This window comes from Microcaecilia unicolor, chromosome 3 (assembly GCF_901765095.1).
Source record: "Microcaecilia unicolor chromosome 3, aMicUni1.1, whole genome shotgun sequence".
Lineage (NCBI taxonomy): Eukaryota > Metazoa > Chordata > Amphibia > Gymnophiona > Siphonopidae > Microcaecilia > Microcaecilia unicolor.
In genome coordinates, this window is record NC_044033.1 from 319,147,462 (window position 1) to 319,169,801 (window position 22,340).

General features: G+C 41.9%; 1 protein-coding gene across 1 annotated transcript; it reads right to left on the bottom strand.

Annotated features, from left to right (window-relative positions):
* Positions 1-299: 299 nt before the first annotated feature.
* Positions 300-20,530, bottom strand: LOC115466824 (olfactory receptor 5V1-like). The gene is made up of 2 exons (XM_030198369.1): positions 20,295-20,530; positions 300-1,322 (listed from the first exon to the last, which is right to left on the bottom strand). The coding sequence occupies exon 2, from the start codon at positions 1,285-1,287 to the stop codon at positions 364-366; it is 924 nt and encodes a 307-aa protein (XP_030054229.1). The 5' UTR covers positions 1,288-1,322; positions 20,295-20,530; the 3' UTR covers positions 300-363.
* Between the last annotated feature and the right edge of the window lie 1,810 nt (positions 20,531-22,340).

Below are 22,340 nucleotides of genomic sequence, written 5' to 3' on the forward strand. Positions count from 1 at the left end.
GCTAGTAAATGAAGACATTACTAGTTGATGCTCAAGATACTTGTATGCCTTCCCAATATCTAGTAATAGATATATTAATTTTATAAATGTATATTATCTTACAGTGGTTTCTAAAATCCATCATATAAACGTAAAACAACTTTAACATTCTTTGAAGAAACATTAACCCCATCACTTTCTCATCATTTTACCTCCCTTACATCTATTAAAAAAATGATATATTAAAGAATAATATAAAAAAGAATAATATACAGTCTATTTATCTTTATATGTATCACTTAATCATAATTAAAAAGATGAAAGGCAGTGTGTCTATTCTTAGATTTGAAACTGAGATCCAGAAGACAACACAGATATTTCAGGCTAACGACTTATTACTCTTTTCAGTGCTACTTTCACATCTTTGTTTCTCAAGCTGTAGATGAATGAGTTCAGCATAGGTGTCACTGCTGTGTACATCACACTGGCCATACGGTCATATTCCAGTGAATAACTGGATGAGGGCCGGAAATACATGAAAAATATGCTCCCAAAATATAGAGTAACAGTTGCTATGTGGGAAGAACAGGTAGAAAAGGCTTTAGACCTTCCAGACACAGAAGAAACTTTCAATACAGTAGTGATAATGCGTATGTAGGAAATAATGATAAACAGAAAAGGCACCATGTCTATCAGTGTTCCCTCTGTGAAGATCATTAGCTCATTGAGTGAGGTGTCTGTGCAGGAAAGCTTCAGCAGTGGAGGGATATCACAGAAGAAATGGTGTATTTTGCTGGAGCTGCAGAAGGACAAGCGACACATCAAGATGGTGTGTAATAAGGAATTAAGTGTCCCGCTGAGCCAGCACACTCCCAGGAGACAGAGACAAGTCCTCTTATTCATAATCATGGGGTAATGTAAAGGGTTACAAATGGCCACGTACCTGTCATAGGCCATGACGGCAAGTAGTGTTCCTTCAATACCAGCAAATGTAATGAAGAAGGATAACTGTGTCATGCAGGCAGCGTATGAAATAGATTTATTCTCCGAGAAGATATTGGTTAGCATCTGGGGGATGACGACTGAGCTGAAGCACATGTCCACAAATGCCAAATTACTGATGAAGAAATACATAGGGGTGTGAAGGTGGTGATCAGTGGCTACTAAAGAAATCATTGTTGTGTTACCTAGTAGGTTAAGTATATACAGGGATAAGAACAGCAAAAAGAGCGGAATCTGATGCTCTGGAAGGTCTGAGAAGCCCAAAAGAAAAAATTCTGTCACAGTTGTCCAATTCTGCGGCTCCATCTGTGCAGGTTGTCAGGAAAGATTACCAGTATCATCTGTAACAACATTGGAAACACAAAGAGGCTGATGTACTAAACTGAGAATTTATGGCAAACAGGCCTTACACATGTAAAAATGAACACAACTACTCAAAACTGTGGCATGCATTCTCTCTAATAATTCACTCTAGCTTGCCTCAATAAATTGAAAATCAAAAACCCAGCCTTGCACCAGCTGTGTGTAATTAGTGCTGTCACTCACACTGATAGCAAACTACCTCACATCCACTCAAGATGGAGAAAAAAAAGCCTTAGCCTAGCCGCTCAACCAGCCTGAACTAGCAGACTATAAGGTTTGAGCTCGGCTTCCCATCATTTGGCTTAGGAAAAAAACTCCATCGTTTCACATGCCAGCATCAACATCTATTCTCCAAATTGTTATGCCAGGTATATCAATCTCAAATTTTATCTAAACAGTGTGTGTGTCTCTACTTCCTCAGATCAATTATTTGATAGTTCTTTGGTATAATCAATTTCATATACAAAGTGTCAGTTCGTGTTCAGCCCCGGTGTACCCTCCAGACAACACTTAGCTTTAAGTCCAATCGCTATGGCGCTCTGTTCCTATCGGTACTATTTATTAGTGGGTACACACTTTTGGAAAGAGTGGACAGTTTTCCTGACAGCATGTGCATAAAATTCACGTATGTGCAGTGGTTTGTGCATGCTTGATAGTTTGCACATAAGCACTGGCATGCTCTTCTAAACAGTGCACACTATTATTGGCAAATGAAAAAACAAAACCATGCCATAATTGGCAGCAAGATGACTAAGCACTGTTCTATAAGGGCAGTATAGAATAGGCTCTCACTGGGTGGCATAAAGGTGCCTAAAAGGATATGCCCACTTATAGAATTGTTCCGCTAACATCCATAACCTGGATGAGGAGAGATACAATAAATAAAAGAAGAACAATCCTTCAATAACATAGGAAGAATACTTTCACATTATAAGCAACATGTCAGTTGATGTCATTTTAAACTCAAAATGACAGGAGCATCCTCCAAATTTCAGGTATTTTCTGTGTTGCAGAGTTAACATTATTGCTCAATAATGTATACTATCCAGCTTATTTTCGAAAGAGAAAGACGCCCATATTTCGACCCAAATCGGGAGATGGGCGTCTTTCTCTCGTGGGTGCCCAAATCGGTATAATTGAAAGCCGATTTTGGGCGTCTTCAACTGCACTCTGTCGCGGAAATGGCCAAAGTTGATGGGGCGTGTCAGAGGCATGGTGAAGGTGGGACTGGGGTGTGGTTATCGGCCGAGGAGAGATGGGTGGCTTTCGCCAATAATGGAAATAAATAGCTGTTTTAGCGAGAATTTAGGTCACTTTTTTTGGACCCTTTTTTTTCACGAACAAGTCCCAAAAAAGTGCCCTAAATGACCAGATGACCACCAGAGGGAATTGGGGATGACTTCCCCTGACTCCCCCAGTGGTCACTAACCCCCTCCCACCAAAAAAACAACTTTAAAAACTTTTTTTCCCCAGCCTGTATGCCAGCCTCAAATGTCATACCCAGCTCCATCACAGCAGTATGCAGGTCCCTGGAGCAGTTGTTAGTGGGTGGACTTCAGCCAGGTGGACCCAGGCCCATCCCCCCCTACCTGTTACACTTGTGCTGGTTAATGCTGAGCCCTCCAACCCCCCCAAAACCCACTGTACCCACATGTAGGTGCCCCCTTCACCCCTTAGGGCTATGGTAATGGTGTAGACTTGTGGGCAGTGTGTTTTGGGGGGATTTGGGGGGCTCAGCACACAAGGGAAGGGTGCTATGCACCTGGGAACTCTTTTACTGTTTTTTGTTAATTTGTAAAAGTGCCCCCTAGGGTGCCCAGTTGGTGTCCTGGCATGTGAGGGGGACCAATGCACTGCGAATCCTGGCCCTTCCCACAACCCAATGCCTTGGAGTTGTTCGTTTTTGAGCTGGGCACCTTCGTTTTCATTATTGCTGAAAAACAAAACCACCCAGCTCAAATCCGCACAAATCCGGTGCATTTGGCTGGCACAAACCGTATTATCAGAAAAAACATGGACAACCATTTTTTTTGAAAATACAGTTTGTCCTGCCCCTTCACGTACCCGTTCTCAGAGATAGACACCCATGGAGATGGGCGTTCATGTTCGATTATGCCCCTCTATATGTCAAGCGCACTATTGACAATAGTGCATACGATTTTGCAAGTGCATGCTATTGACAATATTGCCCCTAAAACCCAAACAAAATGAAATATTCTGTAAATGACATAGGAAACTAACCAAAATTAAAATGTTTGACCTGCACATCCCTAGTGTGCTTTGATATTACATTTATTCATTTTTTATACCACTTACTATACAATTTCCATTTATTCTATTTAAAATAATAAACTCACTTCCCCTACATGGCTCCCAATCAAAGAATGGATCATCTTCAAAATCTGCACTCTAGTCCACAAAATTATAAACGGCGTAGTCCCAGGATACATGATAGACCTTATAGATCTACCAGTAAGAAACAGAGTCGGATCGTCAAGATCATACCTAAACCTTCACTATCCAAATTGCAAAGGACTGAAATACAAAACAACTCACACATCCGGCTTCTCCTACATAAACGCACAACTATGGAATGGCCTCCCAAAAGCGGTGAAAACAATCCATGATCACCTGAACTTCAGGAAATCACTAAAAACCAACCTCTTCAAAAAGGCCTACCTCAACGACCCAACGCAAACCTCTTCACCCAGAAGCATAACATTACTAATGATCGTACTGGACATCACGCAATCTTCATCCCTTCCGATCCTCCACATACAGTGGTGGAAATAAGTATTTGATCCCTTGCTGATTTTGTAAGTTTGCCCACTGACAAAGACATGAGCAGCCCATAATTGAAGGGTAGGTTATTGGTAACAGTGAGAGATAGCACATCACAAATTAAATCCGGAAAATCACATTGTGGAAAGTATATGAATTTATTTGCATTCTGCAGAGGGAAATAAGTATTTAATCCCTCTGGCAAACAAGACCTAATATTTGGTGGCAAAACCCTTGTTGGCAAGCACAGCGGTCAGACGTCTTCTGTAGTTGATGATGAGGTTTGCACACATGTCAGGAGGAATTTTGGTCCACTCCTCTTTGCAGATCATCTCTAAATCATTAAGAATTCTGGGCTGTTGCTTGGCAACTCGCAGCTTCAGCTCCCTCCATAAGTTTTCAATGGGATTAAGGTCTGGTGACTGGCTAGGCCACTCCATGACCCTAATGTGCTTCTTCCTGAGCCACTCCTTTGTTGCCTTGGCTGTATGTTTTGGGTCATTGTCGTGCTGGAAGACCCAGCCACGACCCATTTTTAAGGCCCTGGCGGAGGGAAGGAGGTTGTCACTCAGAATTGTACGGTACATGGCCCCATCCATTCTCCCATTGATGCGGTGAAGTAGTCCTGTGCCCTTAGCAGAGAAACACCCCCAAAACATAACATTTCCACCTCCATGCTTGACAGTGGGGACGGTGTTCTTTGGGTCATAGGCAGAATTTCTCTTCCTCCAAACACGGCGAGTTGAGTTCATGCCAAAGAGCTCAATTTTTGTCTCATCTGACCACAGCACCTTCTCCCAATCACTCTCGGCATCATCCAGGTGTTCACTGGCAAACTTCAGACGGGCCGTCACATGTGCCTTCCGGAGCAGGGGGACCTTGCGGGCATTGCAGGATTGCAATCCGTTATGTCGTAATGTGTTACCAATGGTTTTCGTGGTGACAGTGGTCCCAGCTGCCTTGAGATCATTGACAAGTTCCCCCCTTGTAGTTGTAGGCTGATTTCTAACCTTCCTCATGATCAAGGATACCCCACGAGGTGAGATTTTGCGTGGAGCCCCAGATCTTTGTCGATTGACAGTCATTTTGTACTTCTTCCATTTTCTTACTATGGCACCAACAGTTGTCTCCTTCTCGCCCAGCGTCTTACTGATGGTTTTGTAGCCCATTCCAGCCTTGTGCAGGTGTATGATCTTGTCCCTGACATCCTTAGACAGCTCCTTGCTCTTGGCCATTTTGTAGAGGTTAGAGTCTGACTGATTCACTGAGTCTGTGGACAGGTGTCTTTCATACAGGTGACCATTGCCGACAGCTGTCTGTCATGCAGGTAATGAGTTGATTTGGAGCATCTACCTGGTCTGTAGGGGCCAGATCTCTTACTGGTTGGTGGGGGATCAAATACTTATTTCCCTCTGCAGAATGCAAATAAATTCATATACTTTCCACAATGTGATTTTCCGGATTTAATTTGTGATGTGCTATCTCTCACTGTTACCAATAACCTACCCTTCAATTATGGGCTGCTCATGTCTTTGTCAGTGGGCAAACTTACAAAATCAGCAAGGGATCAAATACTTATTTCCACCACTGTATACCTAATTCGATCACTATACAACCTTTTATTTGTTATCAACCAACTGGGCAAGTGCCTTTGACGGTGCTATGTAAGCCACATTGAGCCTGCAAATAGGTGGGAAAATGTGGGGTACAAATGCAACAAATAAAAATAAAATACATAAATCCTTAATAAACAGAAATGAAGCAAAACATAACAAAATAAATCAAAATAAGGAGATAACATTTTGATTGGACTAACTTAATACATGTTTGACTAGCTTTCAAAGGCAAGAACCTTCTTATTCAAGACAGAACAATATTTAAAATGGACTTCAACTGCAACCACACTACTTTATCCTACTTAAACCCATATGATTTGCTTCAGCACCAGAGACAGCTCCAATTGCAACCCAACCTGACAACAGCCCCACATACTGCATCCAAGCAAAGCAGGGGAGACAATGGATGAGGTGCAATTTCCTTGCAATCTATGTGGCCACACCACCTGCATGTAGTTCGCTACAGCCCTGCAGATCTCTTCCTGGTCCAAAAGTAGAGGCCTCCTCAGCAGTACCACTATTCCTACCAATACCCCCCAAATATTTGAAGAACTTCCTCTTGAACACTTGCCCTTGCAAAATTGGGATTTGGACGTTCCAGAATTTTGGAATGTCCATATGCTTTGACAATAAGTGGCATATGTGTCTATGTGTATATAGAAAATAAGATGCAGATAGATACTTTTTTGCCCTTCCACATAGGTACCTTTTTATAAAATTGCCTTACAATAATATAGTCGTTTCCTTATGTGTGTTTGGAGGGAGGAGCAAATTTAGAAATCTTTTTTTTTTTGCATTCAGAGCCTGTTTTACATGCAGAAAAGGACTTTTAGAAATTATGTGACTGCATTCACATGTAATGAGGAGGCACATGGAAAGAGTGCTCCTACTTGTTTCTTTTAAATTGCATTTAATAACAATCTTCAAGAAAATCTTCAATATGAAATCAGTTGGCAAATCAAGAAAACACCATAAATGAACTATAAATTACAAGGAAACACCTCCTTCAAAGCTGTGCTAGTGGCTGCCGGTGTGTTAATACCGACATGGCCCATTCACTTTGATGCCTCGTGGCAGCTGCTAGCACTACTTTGGAAAAAGGGAGCATTAATTATCCACTATCTCAGTTCCACCAAAAGGGTCATTGTCGATATGACATCTAAATCTGATTTTGGATGTTGTGATGAAAATGTCCAAAAATCAAGGGGTGAACATTGCCATTTTTGAACTACCAAACGTTTATCTTTTTGTTTTGAAAATGGCTATTTCCTAATTGTTTTATAGATGTTTTGTGCTCATAAGTACATAAGTAATGCCATACTAGGAAAGACCAAGGGTCCATCGAGCCCAGCATCCTGTCCACGACAGTGGCCAATCCAGGCCAAGGGCACATGGCAAGCTTCCCAAACGTACAAACATTCTATACATGTTATTCCTGGAATTTTGGAGTTTTCCAAGTCCGTTTAGTAGCGGTTTATGGACTTGTCCTTTAGGAAACCGTCCAACCCCTTTTTAAACTCTGCTAAGCTAACCGCCTTCACCACTTTCTCCGGCAACGAATTCCAGAGTTTAATTACACGTTGGGTGAAGAAAAATTTTCTCCGATTTGTTTTAAATTTACTACACTGTAGTTTCATCGCATGCCCCCCTAATCCTAGTATTTTTGGAAAGCGTGAACAGACGCTTCACATCCACCTGTTCCACTCCACTCATTATTTTATATACCTCTATCATGTCTCCCCTCAGCCGTCTCTTCTCCAAGCTGTATAGCCCTAGCCTCCTTAGTCTTTCTTCATAGGGAAGTCGTCCCATCCCCGCTATCATTTTAGTCGCCCTTCGCTGCACCTTTTCCAATTCTACTATATCTTTCTTGAGATGCGGCGACCAAAATTGAACACAATACTCAAGGTGCGGTCGCACCATGGAGCGATACAACGGCATTATAACATCCTCACACCTGTTTTCCATACCTTTCTTGATAATACCCAACATTCTATTCGCTTTCTTAGCCGCAGCAGCACACTGAGCAGAAGGTTTCAGTGTGTTATTGACGAGGACACCCAGATCCCTTTCTTGGTCCGTAACTCCTAACGTGGAACCTTGCATGACGTAGCTATAATTTGGGTTCTTTTTTCCCACATGCATCACCTTGCACTTGCTCACATTAAACATCATCTGCCATTTAGCCGCCCAGTCTCGTAAGGTCCTCTTGTAATTTTTCACAATCCTGTTGCGATTTAACGACTTTGAATAACTTTGTGTCATCAGCAAATTTAATTACCTCGCTAGTTACTCCCATCTCTAAATCATTTATAAATATATTAAAAAGCAGCGGTCCTAGCACGGACCCCTGAGGAACCCCACTACCTACCCTTCTCTATTGTGAATACTGCCCATTTAACCCCACTCTCTGTTTCCTATCCTTCAACCAGTTTTTAATCCACAATAGGACATTTCCTCCTATCCCATGACCCTCCAATTTCCTCTGTAGCCTTTCATGAGGTACCTTGTCAAACGCCTTTTGAAATCCAGATACACAATATCAACTGACTCCCCTTTGTCCACATGTTTGTTCACTCCTTCAAAGAATTGAAGTAAATTGGTCAGGCAAGATTTCCCCACACAAAAGCCATGCTGACTTGGTCTCAGTAATCCATGTCCTCGGATGTGCTCTGTAATTTTGTTTTTGATAATAGCCTCTACCATTTTCCCCGGCACCAACGTCAGACTCACCGGTCTATAATTTCCCGGATCTCCCCTGGAGCCTTTTTTAAAAATGGGCGTTACATTGGCCACCCTCCAATCTTCCGGTACCACGCTCGATTTTAAGGATAAGTTGCATATCACTAGCAGTAGCTCCGCAAGCTCATTTTTCAGTTCTATCAGTACTCTAGGATGAATACCATCCGGTCCAGGAGATTTGCTACTCTTCAGTTTGCCGAACTGCCCCATTACGTCCTCCAGGTTTACCGTGAAGTCAGTAAATTTCTCCGACTCGTCCGCTTGAAATACCATTTCCGACACCGGTATCCCACCCAAATCTTCCTCGGTGAAGACCGAAGCAAAGAATTCATTCAGTCTCTCCGCTACGTCTTTGTCTTCCTTGATCGCCCCTTTTACCCCTCGGTCATCCAGCGGCCCAACTGATTCTTTTGCCGGTTTCCTGCTTTTAATATACCGAAAAATTTTTTTACTATGTTTTTTTGCCTCTAATGCTATCTTTTTTTCATACTCCCTCTTGACCTTCTTAATCTGCGCCTTGCATTTGCTTTGACACTCCTTATGCTGTTTCTTGTTATTTTCAGACGGTTCCTTCTTCCATTTTCTGAAGGCGTTTCTTTTAGCCCTAATAGCTTCCTTCACCTCACTTTTCAACCAGGCCGGGTGTCTTTTGGACTTCCGTCTTTCTTTTCTAATTCGCGGAATATGTATGGCCTGGGCCTCCAGGATGGTATTTTTGAACAGCGTCCACGCCTGTTGTACAGTTTTTACTCTCTCAGTTGCCCCCCTAAGTTTTTTTTTTACCGTTCTTCTCATTTTATCATAGTCTCCTTTTTTAAAGTTAAACGCTAACGTATTTGACTTTCTGTGTACAGTTACTTCAAGGTTGATGTCAAAACTGATCATATTATGGTCACTGTTATCAAGCGGCCCCAGTACCATAACGTCCCTCACCAGATCTTGCGCTCCACTAAGGACCAAGTCTAGAATTTTTCCTTCTCTCGTCGGCTCCTGCACCAGTTGCTCCATAAAGCTGTCCTTGATTTCATCAAGGAATTATATCTCTGTAGCGTGTCCCGATGTTACATTTACCCAGTCTATATTTGGATAATTGAAGTCACCCATTATTATCACATTGCCCATTTTGTTCGCTCAGTGCATTTTACTTTTGTGACCATTTTGGAAAAATAAACGTTCAAGGGAAAAATAAACACATACAAACCATTGGGACTTCTGGTGGGGCCAGCATTCTTAGTAGACTGTCACCACAAACATCTGAGCAGAGCAGTGGGGCTCCCTATGGAACACTGTAGTGGACTTCACATAAAAGGTCCCAGGTACACATCTCACCGTTACCCCCTTATATTTTATGCTGAGTCCTCGAAAACCCACCAAAAACCTTATGAACCCAACTATACACTGCTACAATAGCCCTTATGGCTGCAGGTGTCACCTATATATGGATACAGTAGATGTTTGGTGGGTATTGGAGAGATCACATTTTCTACCACAAGTGTAACACAGTGGGGATATGGGCCTTGGTCCTCTTTTCTAGAGTGTACTGCACTGGTTGCTAGGCTACTCCAAGGACCTGCTTGCAGCTCTAACAAGACTGGCCATAACATCTGAAGCTGTCATAGAGGCTGATATGTACTGTTTCATTCACATTTTTGGAGATGGGAGGGGATCAGTGACCACTGGAGGAGTAAGGGGATCATGCCTTAATCCCTTCAGTGTTCATCTGCCCATTTAGGGCAACGTTTTGTGACTTAGTCATGATTACATAAGAACATAAGAATAGCCATACCTGGTCAGACCAATGGTCCACCTAGCCCAGTATCCCGTTTCCAACAGTGGCCAAGCCAGGTCACAAGTACCGAATTGTGGCAAAATTCCATGCTACCAATCCGAAGGCAAACAGTTGCTTCCCTATTGTCTGTCTCAATAGCAGACTATGGACTTTTCCTCCAGGAACTTGTCCAAACCTTTTTTTAAACTCAGATATGCTCACTGCTGTTACCACATCCTCCGGCAAAGAGTTCCAGAGCTTAACTATTTGTTGAAGTTCCAGAGCTAAATCAAAACATCTAACTTTTAGCCTTGGACATTTTTGCTTATAGCAGAAAAATGTCCAAGTTCTGGGAATGACCAAATCCCACCCCTAACATGTCCCCAACATGTCCCCTTGTGATTTTGATGCACTGCAGACAAATTGCACAGAAAATCATATTTAAAATGGGTTTTGAAAATAGTTATTTGGATGTTTTGGTTAAAAAAAAGTCGATATGCTATGTTATGCCGCTTTTTGGATGTTTTTCTGTTATGAAAATGAGCCCCCAAGTGCCCTTTCTTTTACAGAACTATGAATAGGCATTCCCCGGGTTGGTAGAGAGAAAGTGGAGTTCTGATATACCTGCATATTTTATAAAATAAGAGGGTACCCGTGTAGAATACCCATACATATTTCTACCCTTTTCCCTACAGGGGTAAATGTATGCATTGTTCTGGGATAGAGATGGGCAGCCAGAAAATTTTCATTTTGTGTCATTGACATTATGGGTATACTTAACAGAACAGCAAGCAGGTCCCAGAAATAGCCTAGTGGTCAGTGCAGTGGTCAGTAAACAAGGGGACCCAGGTCCAAATTCCACTGTATCTCTTTATCTTTTGGTAGAAATTAAGAGCCCTCCAAAACCAACAAACTACTGTACCTAAGTATATGAGACACCTTCCTGCCTGAAGGCTATTGTAGTGTACAGTTAGGTACAGCAGGTGTTTTTCTGTTCCTGGAGGGTTCACAATACAAAATAAGGGAGTTAAAGTGGGATTTGAACCTAGGTGCTATTGTTCAAAGTTCACTACACTGATCACTAGGCTGCCTATCTGCTCTGCAGAGACATCTTCCTCACCACAACACCGACATTGAAACCTACTTCAACGATCTGGATCCAACTTCCGATGGATACCCAGCTGACCGGATCTGGACAACATTCAAACTCCTCAACACCGAAACAGTCACGAAAGCGACTCACAGGTTCGCCAAGACCCACTGCAAACTGGATACATGTCCTAGCCATCAACTCAAATCTGCTCCTGCTCACTTCGTAGTAGACCTCACCTCACCTCACACCTAAACTTATTGTTACAACAAAGTCTCTTCCCTGAAGAACATAGCAACATCCTACTCACCCCAATACCAAAAGACACCAAGAAAAGCACAAACGATCTCACCAACTACCGCCCAGTGGCGTCTATCCCATTAGTAGTAAAACTGATGGAGAGCTTGGTGACTAAACAGCTTACAGATTACCTGGACAAGTTCTCAATATTACATAATTCACAATCAGGATTCCGATCCCACCATAGCACCGAAACTGCCCTAGTCACCCTCCTGGCCAAATTCAAGCAGGAGATAGTCATAGGCAAAAGCATACTCGTCTTCCAGTTCGACATGTCGAGCGCATTTGACATGGTAAACCATGACATATTACTAAGACTGCTAAGCCACTTTGGGATTGAAGGAAATGTAATCAAATGGATCAAAGGTTTTCTAACCACCAGAACTTATCAAGTAAAATCAAAATCAAATATATCACCACTGTGCAAAGCAGTTTGCGGCGTACCCCAGGGATCACCACTATCACCAATACTACTATTACTACTACTACTATTTTGCATTTTTATAGCACTACAAAGTGTATGCAGCGCTGCACAAACATAGAAGAAGAAATACAGTCCCTGCTCAAAGAGCTTACAATCTAATAGACAAAAAATAAAGCAAGCAAACCAATGTGTAGAGGAAAGAGGAGAGGAGGGTAGGTGGAGGCGAGTGGTTACAAGTGGTTACAAGTCAAAAGCAATGTTAAAGAGGTGGGCTTTCAATCTAGATTTAAAGATGGTCAAGGATGGGGCAAGACGTAGGAGCTCAGGAAGTCTATTCCAGGCATAGGGTGCAGCAAGACAGAAGGAGCGAAGTCTGGAGTTGGCAGTAGTGGCGAAGGGAACAGATAAGAAGGATTTATCCATGGAACGGAGTGCACGGGAAGGGGTGTAGGGAAGGACGAGTGTGGAGAGATGATGATGATGATACCACTAGCACAATCCTTATCCAATCACGGCCTTAACCCTTTCATCTATGCAGATGATATACATCCCCTTCAGACATGATCTGACAGAAATAGCCAACAAAATCAATGACAGCCTGAACATCATGGACTCCTGGGCTAACTCATTCCAATTGAAACTAAACACTGAAAAAACACATTGCCTCATCCTCTCCTCTCAACATAACAAGTACAAACCCACAACCATAAACACTCCAGGACATACCCTCCCTACCTCAGACAGTTTGAAAATACTCGGTGTCACACTTGACCGCAGCCTTACTCTCGAGACCCAAGTAAACTCAGTAACAAAGAAAATGTTCTAGTCAATGGATGACTGATTTTTAAAGTAGAAAAAAAGAAAGAAAGAAAGAAAGAAAGAAGAAAATAAAGCGAGATTGCAATTAAGCTAAGTGCAATTTGATCAACAGATTGAAGTTAAAATAATGAATGAAAAGTTTAATAATATTAAAAAATATGGATCAATGAGGAACACATGCCCACCTGGTGCCTGGTTCACATTACAGCCTGAATGGTGGTGACATGGATATCTGATAGAGCCGATACTAAAATACCCTGTAAGTTTGTATGCAGTAGTTGATAAGATAATTTGAGAGTTGGGTAATAATAGAAGAACTATATATGTGAAACCCCCTCTGATAAACATAATACTAATACCGTGCAAATTGGCATATCCATTTTTCAGCATGCCTGTAAAAAAAGGCCTTTAAAAACTTTTTGCCGAAAATGGACATTCGGCAAAATAAAATTTGGCGCTTATCCATTTTGAGTCTGAGACCTTACCACTAGCCATTGACTTAGCGGTAAGGTCTCTCACGTTAACTGTGCAGTAATCACCTATGTTCATCAAGTCAGAGTTACCGTATCAGAAAATAGAATATATTTTCTAGCGTGTGTAGAGGATGCATGTCAAAAATGAAATTACCGCACAGGCCAAGCGATAGTTGGGTGGTAACTACAAATTGACGTGCATTGGGCATGCGTAGGCACCTATGCGGCTTAGTAAAAGGACCCCTGATGAACCAGAACAGATGAAAAACAGAATTTATTACAACCTCTCTACAGACAAACACTCTGTTATCTGTTTCCTTAAAAATAATTCCACTAACTTAAACCAGCTGCAATGGGAGGAGGTATTGTAGTAATGGATAGAGAGAAATACATAGATGAAATACTCAGGCTGGTTAATGATATAGAGGTTTACATCCTTCTAAAGATAGGTCTTACTCTTGATTTAAAGAACAGGGTTCAATCCATGAAATAAGACTTGGAAATTTCTTAACAAGTGAAGAAAAGAATTTCCTAGATGTTCATCATCCTGTAACACCCACTTTGTACATTTTACCAAAAATACACAAATCCATCACCAGTCCTCCTGGTAGAACTATACGCCCATTGATCACTACTACTACTACTACTACTTAACATTTCTAAAGCGCTACTAGGGTTATGCAGCGCTGTACAATTTAACATGGAAGGACAGTCCCTGCTCAAGGAGCTTACAATCTAAAAGACAGGTGTACAATCTAAAGACAAGTGTACAATCTAAAAGACAGGTGTAGAGTCGATCTGAAAGGGCATACTATATTTCTCGAAAGGTTAGGTGCCAAAAGCAGCATTGAAGAGGTGAGTTTTATGCAGAGATTTGAAGATGGGTAGGGAGGGGGCTTGGCGTAGGGGTTGAGGAAGATTGTTCCAGGCATAGGGTGAGGCAAGGCAGAATGAGCCCATTGATCAGATCTGTACTTGAACCAGTATCCAGATTTGTAGATTTCTTTTTACTCCCCCATATTCTACTCATTCCATCTTGTGTAAGAGACTCTGTACACATGATCAATATACTTAAAATGTATCCAATATAGATGAAAAATGTCTTCTGGTTACCATGGATATTCAATTATTGTATACAGACATTCCTTAAAAGGAGGCCATCCAGATTGTTAGAGCCATTCCTGGCTGGTTAATTTTAAATATTGGGTGGTTTGAGTTCAATGTCCCCTTTTATTAAGGGAAAGGGAAAGGGATTTGATATGGTGCCTCTCTGTGGTTACCATCAAAGTGGTTTACCATCAAAGTGGTTTACATATTATATACAGATACTTATTTTGTATCGCAGGCAATGGAAGGTTAAATGACTTACTCAGAGTCACAAGGAACTGCAGTGGAAATCAAGCCCAGTTCCCCTGGCTCCTAGGCCACTGTCCAGCTTATTTTCGAAAGAGAAAGACGCCCATATTTCAACCCAAATCAGGAGATGGGCGTCTTTCTCCCGTCGGAACCCAAATCAGTATAATCAAACACCCATTTTGGGCGTCTTCAACTGCAAAATGTCGCGGAAATGGCTAAAGTTGACGGGGGCGTGTCAGAGGCGTGGTGAAGGCGGAACTGGGGCGTGTTTATCGGCCGAGGAGAGATGGGCGTCCTCGGCCGATAATCGAAAAAAGAAAGGCGTTTTTAGCGCAAATTTGGGACACTTTTTTTGGACCCTTTTTTTTCACAAACAAGTCCCAAAAAAGTGGCCTAAATGACCAGATGACCACCGGAGGGAATTGGGGATGACCACCCTTGACTCCCCCAGTGGTCACTAACCCCCTCCCACCCAAAAAAAAAAAAACTTAAAAAATAAAAATTTTCAGCCTGTATGCCAGCCTCAAATGTCATACCCAGCTCCATCACAGCAGTATGCAGGTCCCTGGAGCAGTTGTTAGTGGGTGCAGTGGACTTCAGGCAGGTGGACCCAGGCCCATCCCCCCCTACCTGTCACACTTGTAGTGGTAAATGGGAGCGCTCCAAACCGCCCCCAAAACCCACTGTAGCCACATCTAGGTGCCTCCCTTCAGCCATAAGTGCTATGGTAATGGTGTAGAGTTGTGGGCAGTGGGTTTTGGGGGGGGGGGGGGATTTGGGAGGCTCAGCACCCAAGGGAAGGGGTGTGGACTTCAAAGGTAGTTAACTTTTTTTAAAATTGTTACAAGTGCCCCCTAGGGTGCCCGGTTGGTGTCCTGGCATGTGAGGGGGACCAGTGCACTATGAATCCTGGCCTCTCCCACGACCCAATGCCTTGGATTTGTTCGTTTTTGAGTTGGGCGCCTTCAGTTTCCATTATCGCTGAAAAACGATACCGCCCAGCTCAAATCCGCACAAATTCGATGCATTTGGCTGGCATAAACCGTATTATCGGAAAAAAGATGGACACCCATTTTTTTTTAAAATACGTTTTGTCCCGCCCCTTCATGTACCCGTTCTCGGAGATAGACGCCCATGGAGATGGGCATTCGCGTTCGATTATGCCCCTCTGTGCTAACCATCAGGCTACCCTTCCACTCAAAAAGGTAAATTAAAGGAATAGCCATGGGATGGTTATGGCATCTGACATAGCTAATATAAATGTGGCTGATTTTGAAAAAAAACATCTTACCTAACAAACTTTTGAAACCAAGGACTTATTATGTTCAAACAATATAAGGATGATATTTTTCTCATTTGGAATTGTGACACAGCATTACTTTTATAATTTCATTGCTGGCTTAAAGAAAGAGACAAATCTCAAATATAACGCCAGACACCCTATTTGGATATTTTGATATAAAAAATAAAAAATGCTTTTTTTTCACAACAATATATTGTAAACCATTTGATAAAAATAAACTACTTCCCTTTACCAATTTTCATAACAGATCACTGAAGACCAATTTACTTACTCATCAGTTTCCTAGGTTAATGTGGGGCTCATTTTCAAAAGAGAAGAACGTCTAAAAAGTGGCATAAAACAGCATTTGGACCTTTTTTCACAAAACCACCAAATTGGTATTTTCTATGCTGTTTGTCTGCAGTGCATCCAAATCTCAAGGGGGCATGTCAGGGGCATGTTAAGGGCAGGATTTGGGTATTCCTAAGACTTGGACATGTTCTAGCTATAATGGAACAAAACAAAAATGTCCTGGACTAAAACTAAGACTTTTTGAGCTAGACCTGTTTTTAGAATAAATAATCCACAAAAAAGTGTCCTAAATGACCAGATGACCACTGGAGAAAGAAAGGAATGACACCCTCTTATTTCTTAATTGGTCACTGACCCTTCCCACCCCTCAAAGATATAAAAGAAACAGTACATACCAGCCTCTATGACAGCCTCAGATGTTATAGCCAGTCTACTAGAGCAGCAAGCAGGTCCCTGGAGTAGCCTAATGGTCGATGCAATGCACTGTGGAGAAGTGGACCCAGGCCAATAATCCATCCTAACTGTTATGCTTGTGGTGGAAAATGTAAGCCCGCCAAAACCCACCAAAAACCTACTATATCCACATATAGGTGACACCTGCAGCCATAAGTGCTATTGTAGTGGTGTACAATTGGGTACACTAGTTTTTTTGATGGGCTTTGGAGGGCTCACTATACAATATAAGGTAGCAATGGTGAGATGTGTACCTGGGAGCGTTTATGTGAAGTCCACTGCAGTGCCCCCTAGGGTGCCCCACTACAGATTTCCAATCAAAGATTATGGTTGATAAATATGCCAAAAACAAAACAGAATCTCTAGATATATATCACACAAGGTTACAAGAGAGCAAAAGATTTCAACAGGGACATTTTGTTTCAGGGTAGTAAACAGAGAGGGACAAGGAAAATAGGCTCCTTTGTCTTCTCAAATTCACCAATTTGCCACATAGCATTAGAAGAATTTTGGAAAAAAATTGTCATATTTTGAAGACATTAGCTTATTTTTCAGATAAAGAACAAATGATCACCTATACTAGGAGAGGAAATATTAAAGATATGATTGGTCTCTCAATACAGCCTGCTCTGTCTTCACAAGGCAATTATGTCAGTAGTAATTTTAAGGGGCACTTTTACTAAGATGTGCTAAAAGGTGGCCTGTACTGTTAATAGTGTGTGGGTTTCCCGCACCCTGAGGCCACCTTTTAATGTGAGGGTAAACCCATGGATTCTATATAGCGTGACTAAAATGGCGCGTGCAAATCTGGTCATGTTCTGGATTTGTGCATGCAATTTAATTACTTAACAAGCCAATCAGCACTGATAATTGCCACGTAACAAGCAATTATTGATATTAATTGGCATTAATTAGAATTTACTTGCACAACTTGCTGGAGAAAAGGCGGCTGAGGGGAGATATGATAAAGGTCTATAAAATAATGAGTGGAGTTGAGCGGGTAGATGTGAAGTGTCTGTTCACGCTTTCCAAAAATACTAGGACTAGGGGGCATGCAATGAAGGTACAATGTAGTAAATTTAAAACGAATTGGAGAAAATGTTTCTTCACTCAACGTGTTATTAAACTCTGGAATTCGTTGCCAGAGAATGTGGTAAAGGCAGTTAGCTTAGCGGAGTTTAAAAAAGGTTTGGACGGCTTCCTAAAGGAAAAGTCCATAGACCGTTATTAAATTGGACTTAGGGAAAATCCACTATTTCTGGGATAAGCGGTATAAAATGTTTTGTACTTTTTTGGGATCTTGCCAGGTATTTGTGACCTGGATTGGACACTGTTGGAAACAGAATGCTGGGCTTGATGGACCTTTGGTCTTTCCCAGTATGGCAATACTTATGTACTTATGCTAGGCATATTCTGTAAAGTAGTGCTTGTAAATTCTACTGCGTGCTGCCAAAAGACCAGCTTATTTGAAAAGGCTTACCCTAATGGACCCATCTTAAATCCATAATTCCTGGAATACAACTAATTTATGGACCTGATGGACTCTATTATCCTTCCCCTCTTTTCCTTCATCCCTTGTAATTACTATCCTTCCTATTCACCTTACTATAGTTCATTTGTTTGTTTACAAGATTGGCGATTGTCTTTATGGACTGATGTTAGCCACATTGAGCCTGCCAACGGGTGGGAAAATGTGGGGAATAAATGTTATAAATAAATAAATAAATAAATAAATAAATAAATAAATAAATAAATAAATAAAGGGTGCATGGCCATGTGTGTGGAATGGGCAAACCATGGGTGATCTGAAAATCTAAGCGCACAATTATAGAATACACCTGCTCTGCACCTAACTTAGGCACCAGTATTTATATCAATTTTCACTTGACATAAATGGATGCGCCTAGGGTTAGGCGCAGGCATGGCCGCTAAGCATATTCTATAAACTGTGCCTAAACCTAGTTGTGGTTTACAGAATATGCCTAGGCAGAGATATTTTTGGTGCCGATTTTTCAGGCACCATATAGATTCTAGTCCAAAATGGCATATTTGTGTATATCTGCAATAATGGTCACACGCTTTCCCCATTAGCACATGAGCCCTTAACTAACCTATTTTCTAGGCAGTAAGGGTTTATGTGCTAATGGTTTAGCATGTGGCAATGCCCACGAGCTAACCCATTAGCCCTGAACACGCCAACTCTCCACCCCCAAACATGCCCCCAATGATAACAAATTTAAAATATTTTTTAGCACATGGGAAGCAAGTGGGCATGCCTAAACTACCACGGGACACCTCAGTGCGCCCTGAGGTAAGTGTTTTTAACCTTCAGTAAGCAGGCAGTGCTTATCACAGCTTAGTAAAAGGACCCCTAAATGTGGCAAATGTGCAGCTTGCAAAGTTAGGGTTGAGACAAAAAGCTTCAGTCATCCCATGACACACGGATAATATCTGCTCACTTCTTTCTCCAACTGCAGTACAGAATATGTGGTGCATGTGGTTGTTTGTCCTTGTAATGTGTAAACCTAAAAGCAAGTTAAAAACTAGGATTTTAGAACACAAAATGTGGCATCAAAAGAAAAATCCTGAACAAACCCCTTGTGGGACACTGTCTCTCTTATAATCATAGCTTTGAACAGCTGTGTTTCTGTGCCTTTTTTGTTGTTATATCATCTAAGAGAGGAGGAGGCACATCTAAGTTACTACTGAAAAATAATAGTTCTTCATTCTTGATATGAAGACAGTGGAACTGGATGGTTGAAATCAAGAATTAGTTTTAAGTCAGTTTTCAACGTTTTTCTGCCTCTTTAAGCTCTGGTTCTAATCATATAAAATTTTATAGCTTTTTTCCATATTCCTTTTCCCCTTTCTTTGGTTCACACTTATAGAACAGATAGTCTGCATTCAACTCAGTGGCTGGCTAAATGAATATAACTGGCTAGACCCATGTCAAGTCTGGCTCCATACCTGAATATGACCTGGAGACAGTTCTTTTGAACCTTCTTGATGATCTCCACAGAATCCATGACAGGGCATTTGCCTGGATACTAGTGTTGCTTGATTTCCTAGCAACCTTTGACACTGTGGATCATAATATCATGTTTACAAGGCTAGCAGAAACAAGTATCAGTGATACAGTATTTACATGGTTCAAATCCTATTTGTCAGACAGCACATCATCAACTTGGGCACTGACCTGAAGGGATCCATATTGTCACTTACTTTATTTAATATCTACCTCAAGCCTTTAGCTGAGCTGCTTTGGTCTGTTAATTCTCTTGAACAATCTTGCTTTTCACTAAATTCTTTTCGGTGTGTGGTCCTTTTCATGGAGATGTGACCACCTGAAGAAGAAACCTATTTGTTCCCAAAAGCTCATGCACCATAGTGTTCTGGATAATTTTCATGTTCATCAAATAACAACTGTCATGACCTGCAAGTCAGTTTTCTACAGAGCCAACACTGCTGCAAATTTTAGGACTAATAAAAGATTATTCCCTTAAGCTAATGAAATAAAATGAGAAATAGACGTACCAGAAATTGTAACAAGTTGATCTCAGATCAGGTTTGAGGATTTTCTGTACACAGTGAGATGTTTCTGAAAAATACAGTATTTCACTCTGAAATGAAAGGAATAAGGTCCAAGATATTCTTCACGTGCAGAGTAGGAAAGATATGCGTAGCCAGTCTATAAAGTTGATGGGGATTATCTTATTAGCTTAGTCCAGGGATTTAATACTTCAGTTTATGCTCAGAGCACAAGTGTGGAGACAAACAATGATGTTTTTGAATCTTGAGGTCCCTGGCTGTGGTGTGTGGAGTGCTTCAGTGGCTCTAGATCCATCACAACTTCTAAGTCATGGAGCTACAGTTTAATTTAGTTCTCACAGACTTCTTCAAACCTGGCTGTGGAGCACCATTAAGCAATTGTCACACCCTAGAAATGCTGATTAAATTGACACATTTATATTTATTTTAGAGCCTAAGGGACCAATTCCGTAATCTCTCCAGCAAAAATCAGTCAGAGAAACAACTGAAAACATCCTTAGAGGGCATGCTGAAGCAAAATCTGAAGAAGGGAATTGTGTCTCTGGGTATTGGTCTGCTCACATGCTGAAACAATGCTCTGGCATACAGTGGACACCTGCTTTCATTTACAGAACACTAGGGTAACCGGGGATGTATGCACATATGCAGATAAGTGCAAGCTCTTATGCTAGTCATAGACCTAGATGCTGGAGATACTTGTATAACTTAGAATATACTATACGTTATGTATGTGGGAGTTCTGCCAGTGATCTGTCCAGACTCCACCCATGTATACCCACATGTAAAATATGCACTATGGAAGATATGGGTTCATCTACAGAAGAGTGTAGATAGATTTTTTATATTTATACACTGGTATTCTAATCATTTACATGCATAGGTGGTAAATAAATGTTAGTGCCTTCCTTATAGTATTACTACTAGAATTCTTTTCTTCTAGGCAGATTTTCATACTGAGGGGCCCTTTTACTAAGCCGCATAGGCACCTACGTGCGCCGAACACATGCCAAATTGGGGTTACCACCTGGTTACCATGTGGCCTTTGCAGTAATTTCAATTTTGGCATGTGTCCGCTATGCACATCGGAAAAATATTTTTTATTTTCTGTCATGTGTAACAGACGTGCACCAACAGGCTTATTTTCGAAAGAGAAGGATGCCCATCCTTCAACACAAATCACAAGATGGGCGTCCTTCTCACAGGGTCACCCAAATCGGCATAATCGAAAGCCGATTTTGGGCAACCCCAACTGCTTTCCGTCGTGGGGACAACCCCTGGGGGCATGTCGGAGGCGTAGCGAAGGTGGGACTTGGGCATGCCTAACACATTGGCGTCTTTGACCCATAATGGAAAAAAAGGGCATCCCTGACGAACACTTGGACGACTTTAATTGGTCCTTTTTTTCTTACAACCAAGCCACAAAAAGGTGCCCGAACTGAGCAGATGACCACCGGAGGGAATCGGGGATGACCTCCCCGTACTCCCCCAGTGGTCACTAACCTCCTCCCACCCTAAAAACAATTTTAAAAATATTTTTTGCCAGCCTCAAATATCATACCCAGCTCCCTGACAGCAGTATGCAGGTCCCTGGAGCAGTTTTTAGTGGGTGCAGTGCACTTCAGGCAGGCAGACCCAGGCACATCCACCCCCCTACCTGTTACACTTGTGGTGCTAAATGTGAGCCCTTCAAACCCCACTGCAAACCCACTGTACCCACATCTAGGTGCCCCCCTTCACCCATAAGGGCTATGGTAGTGGTGTACAGCTGTGGGGATTGGGTTTTGGGGGGGCTCAGCACACAAGGTAAGGTAACTATGTTCCTGGGAGCATTTTATGAAGTCCACTGCAGTGCCCCCTAGGGTGCCCAGTTGGTGTCCTGGCATGTGAGGGGGACCAGTGCACTACAAATGCTGGCTCCTCCCATGACCAAATGGCTTGCATTTCGTTGTTTCTAGGATGGGCATCCTTGGTTTCCATTATCGCCAAAATTCAGAAACGACCAAGTCTAATGACGACCATCTCTAAGGACGA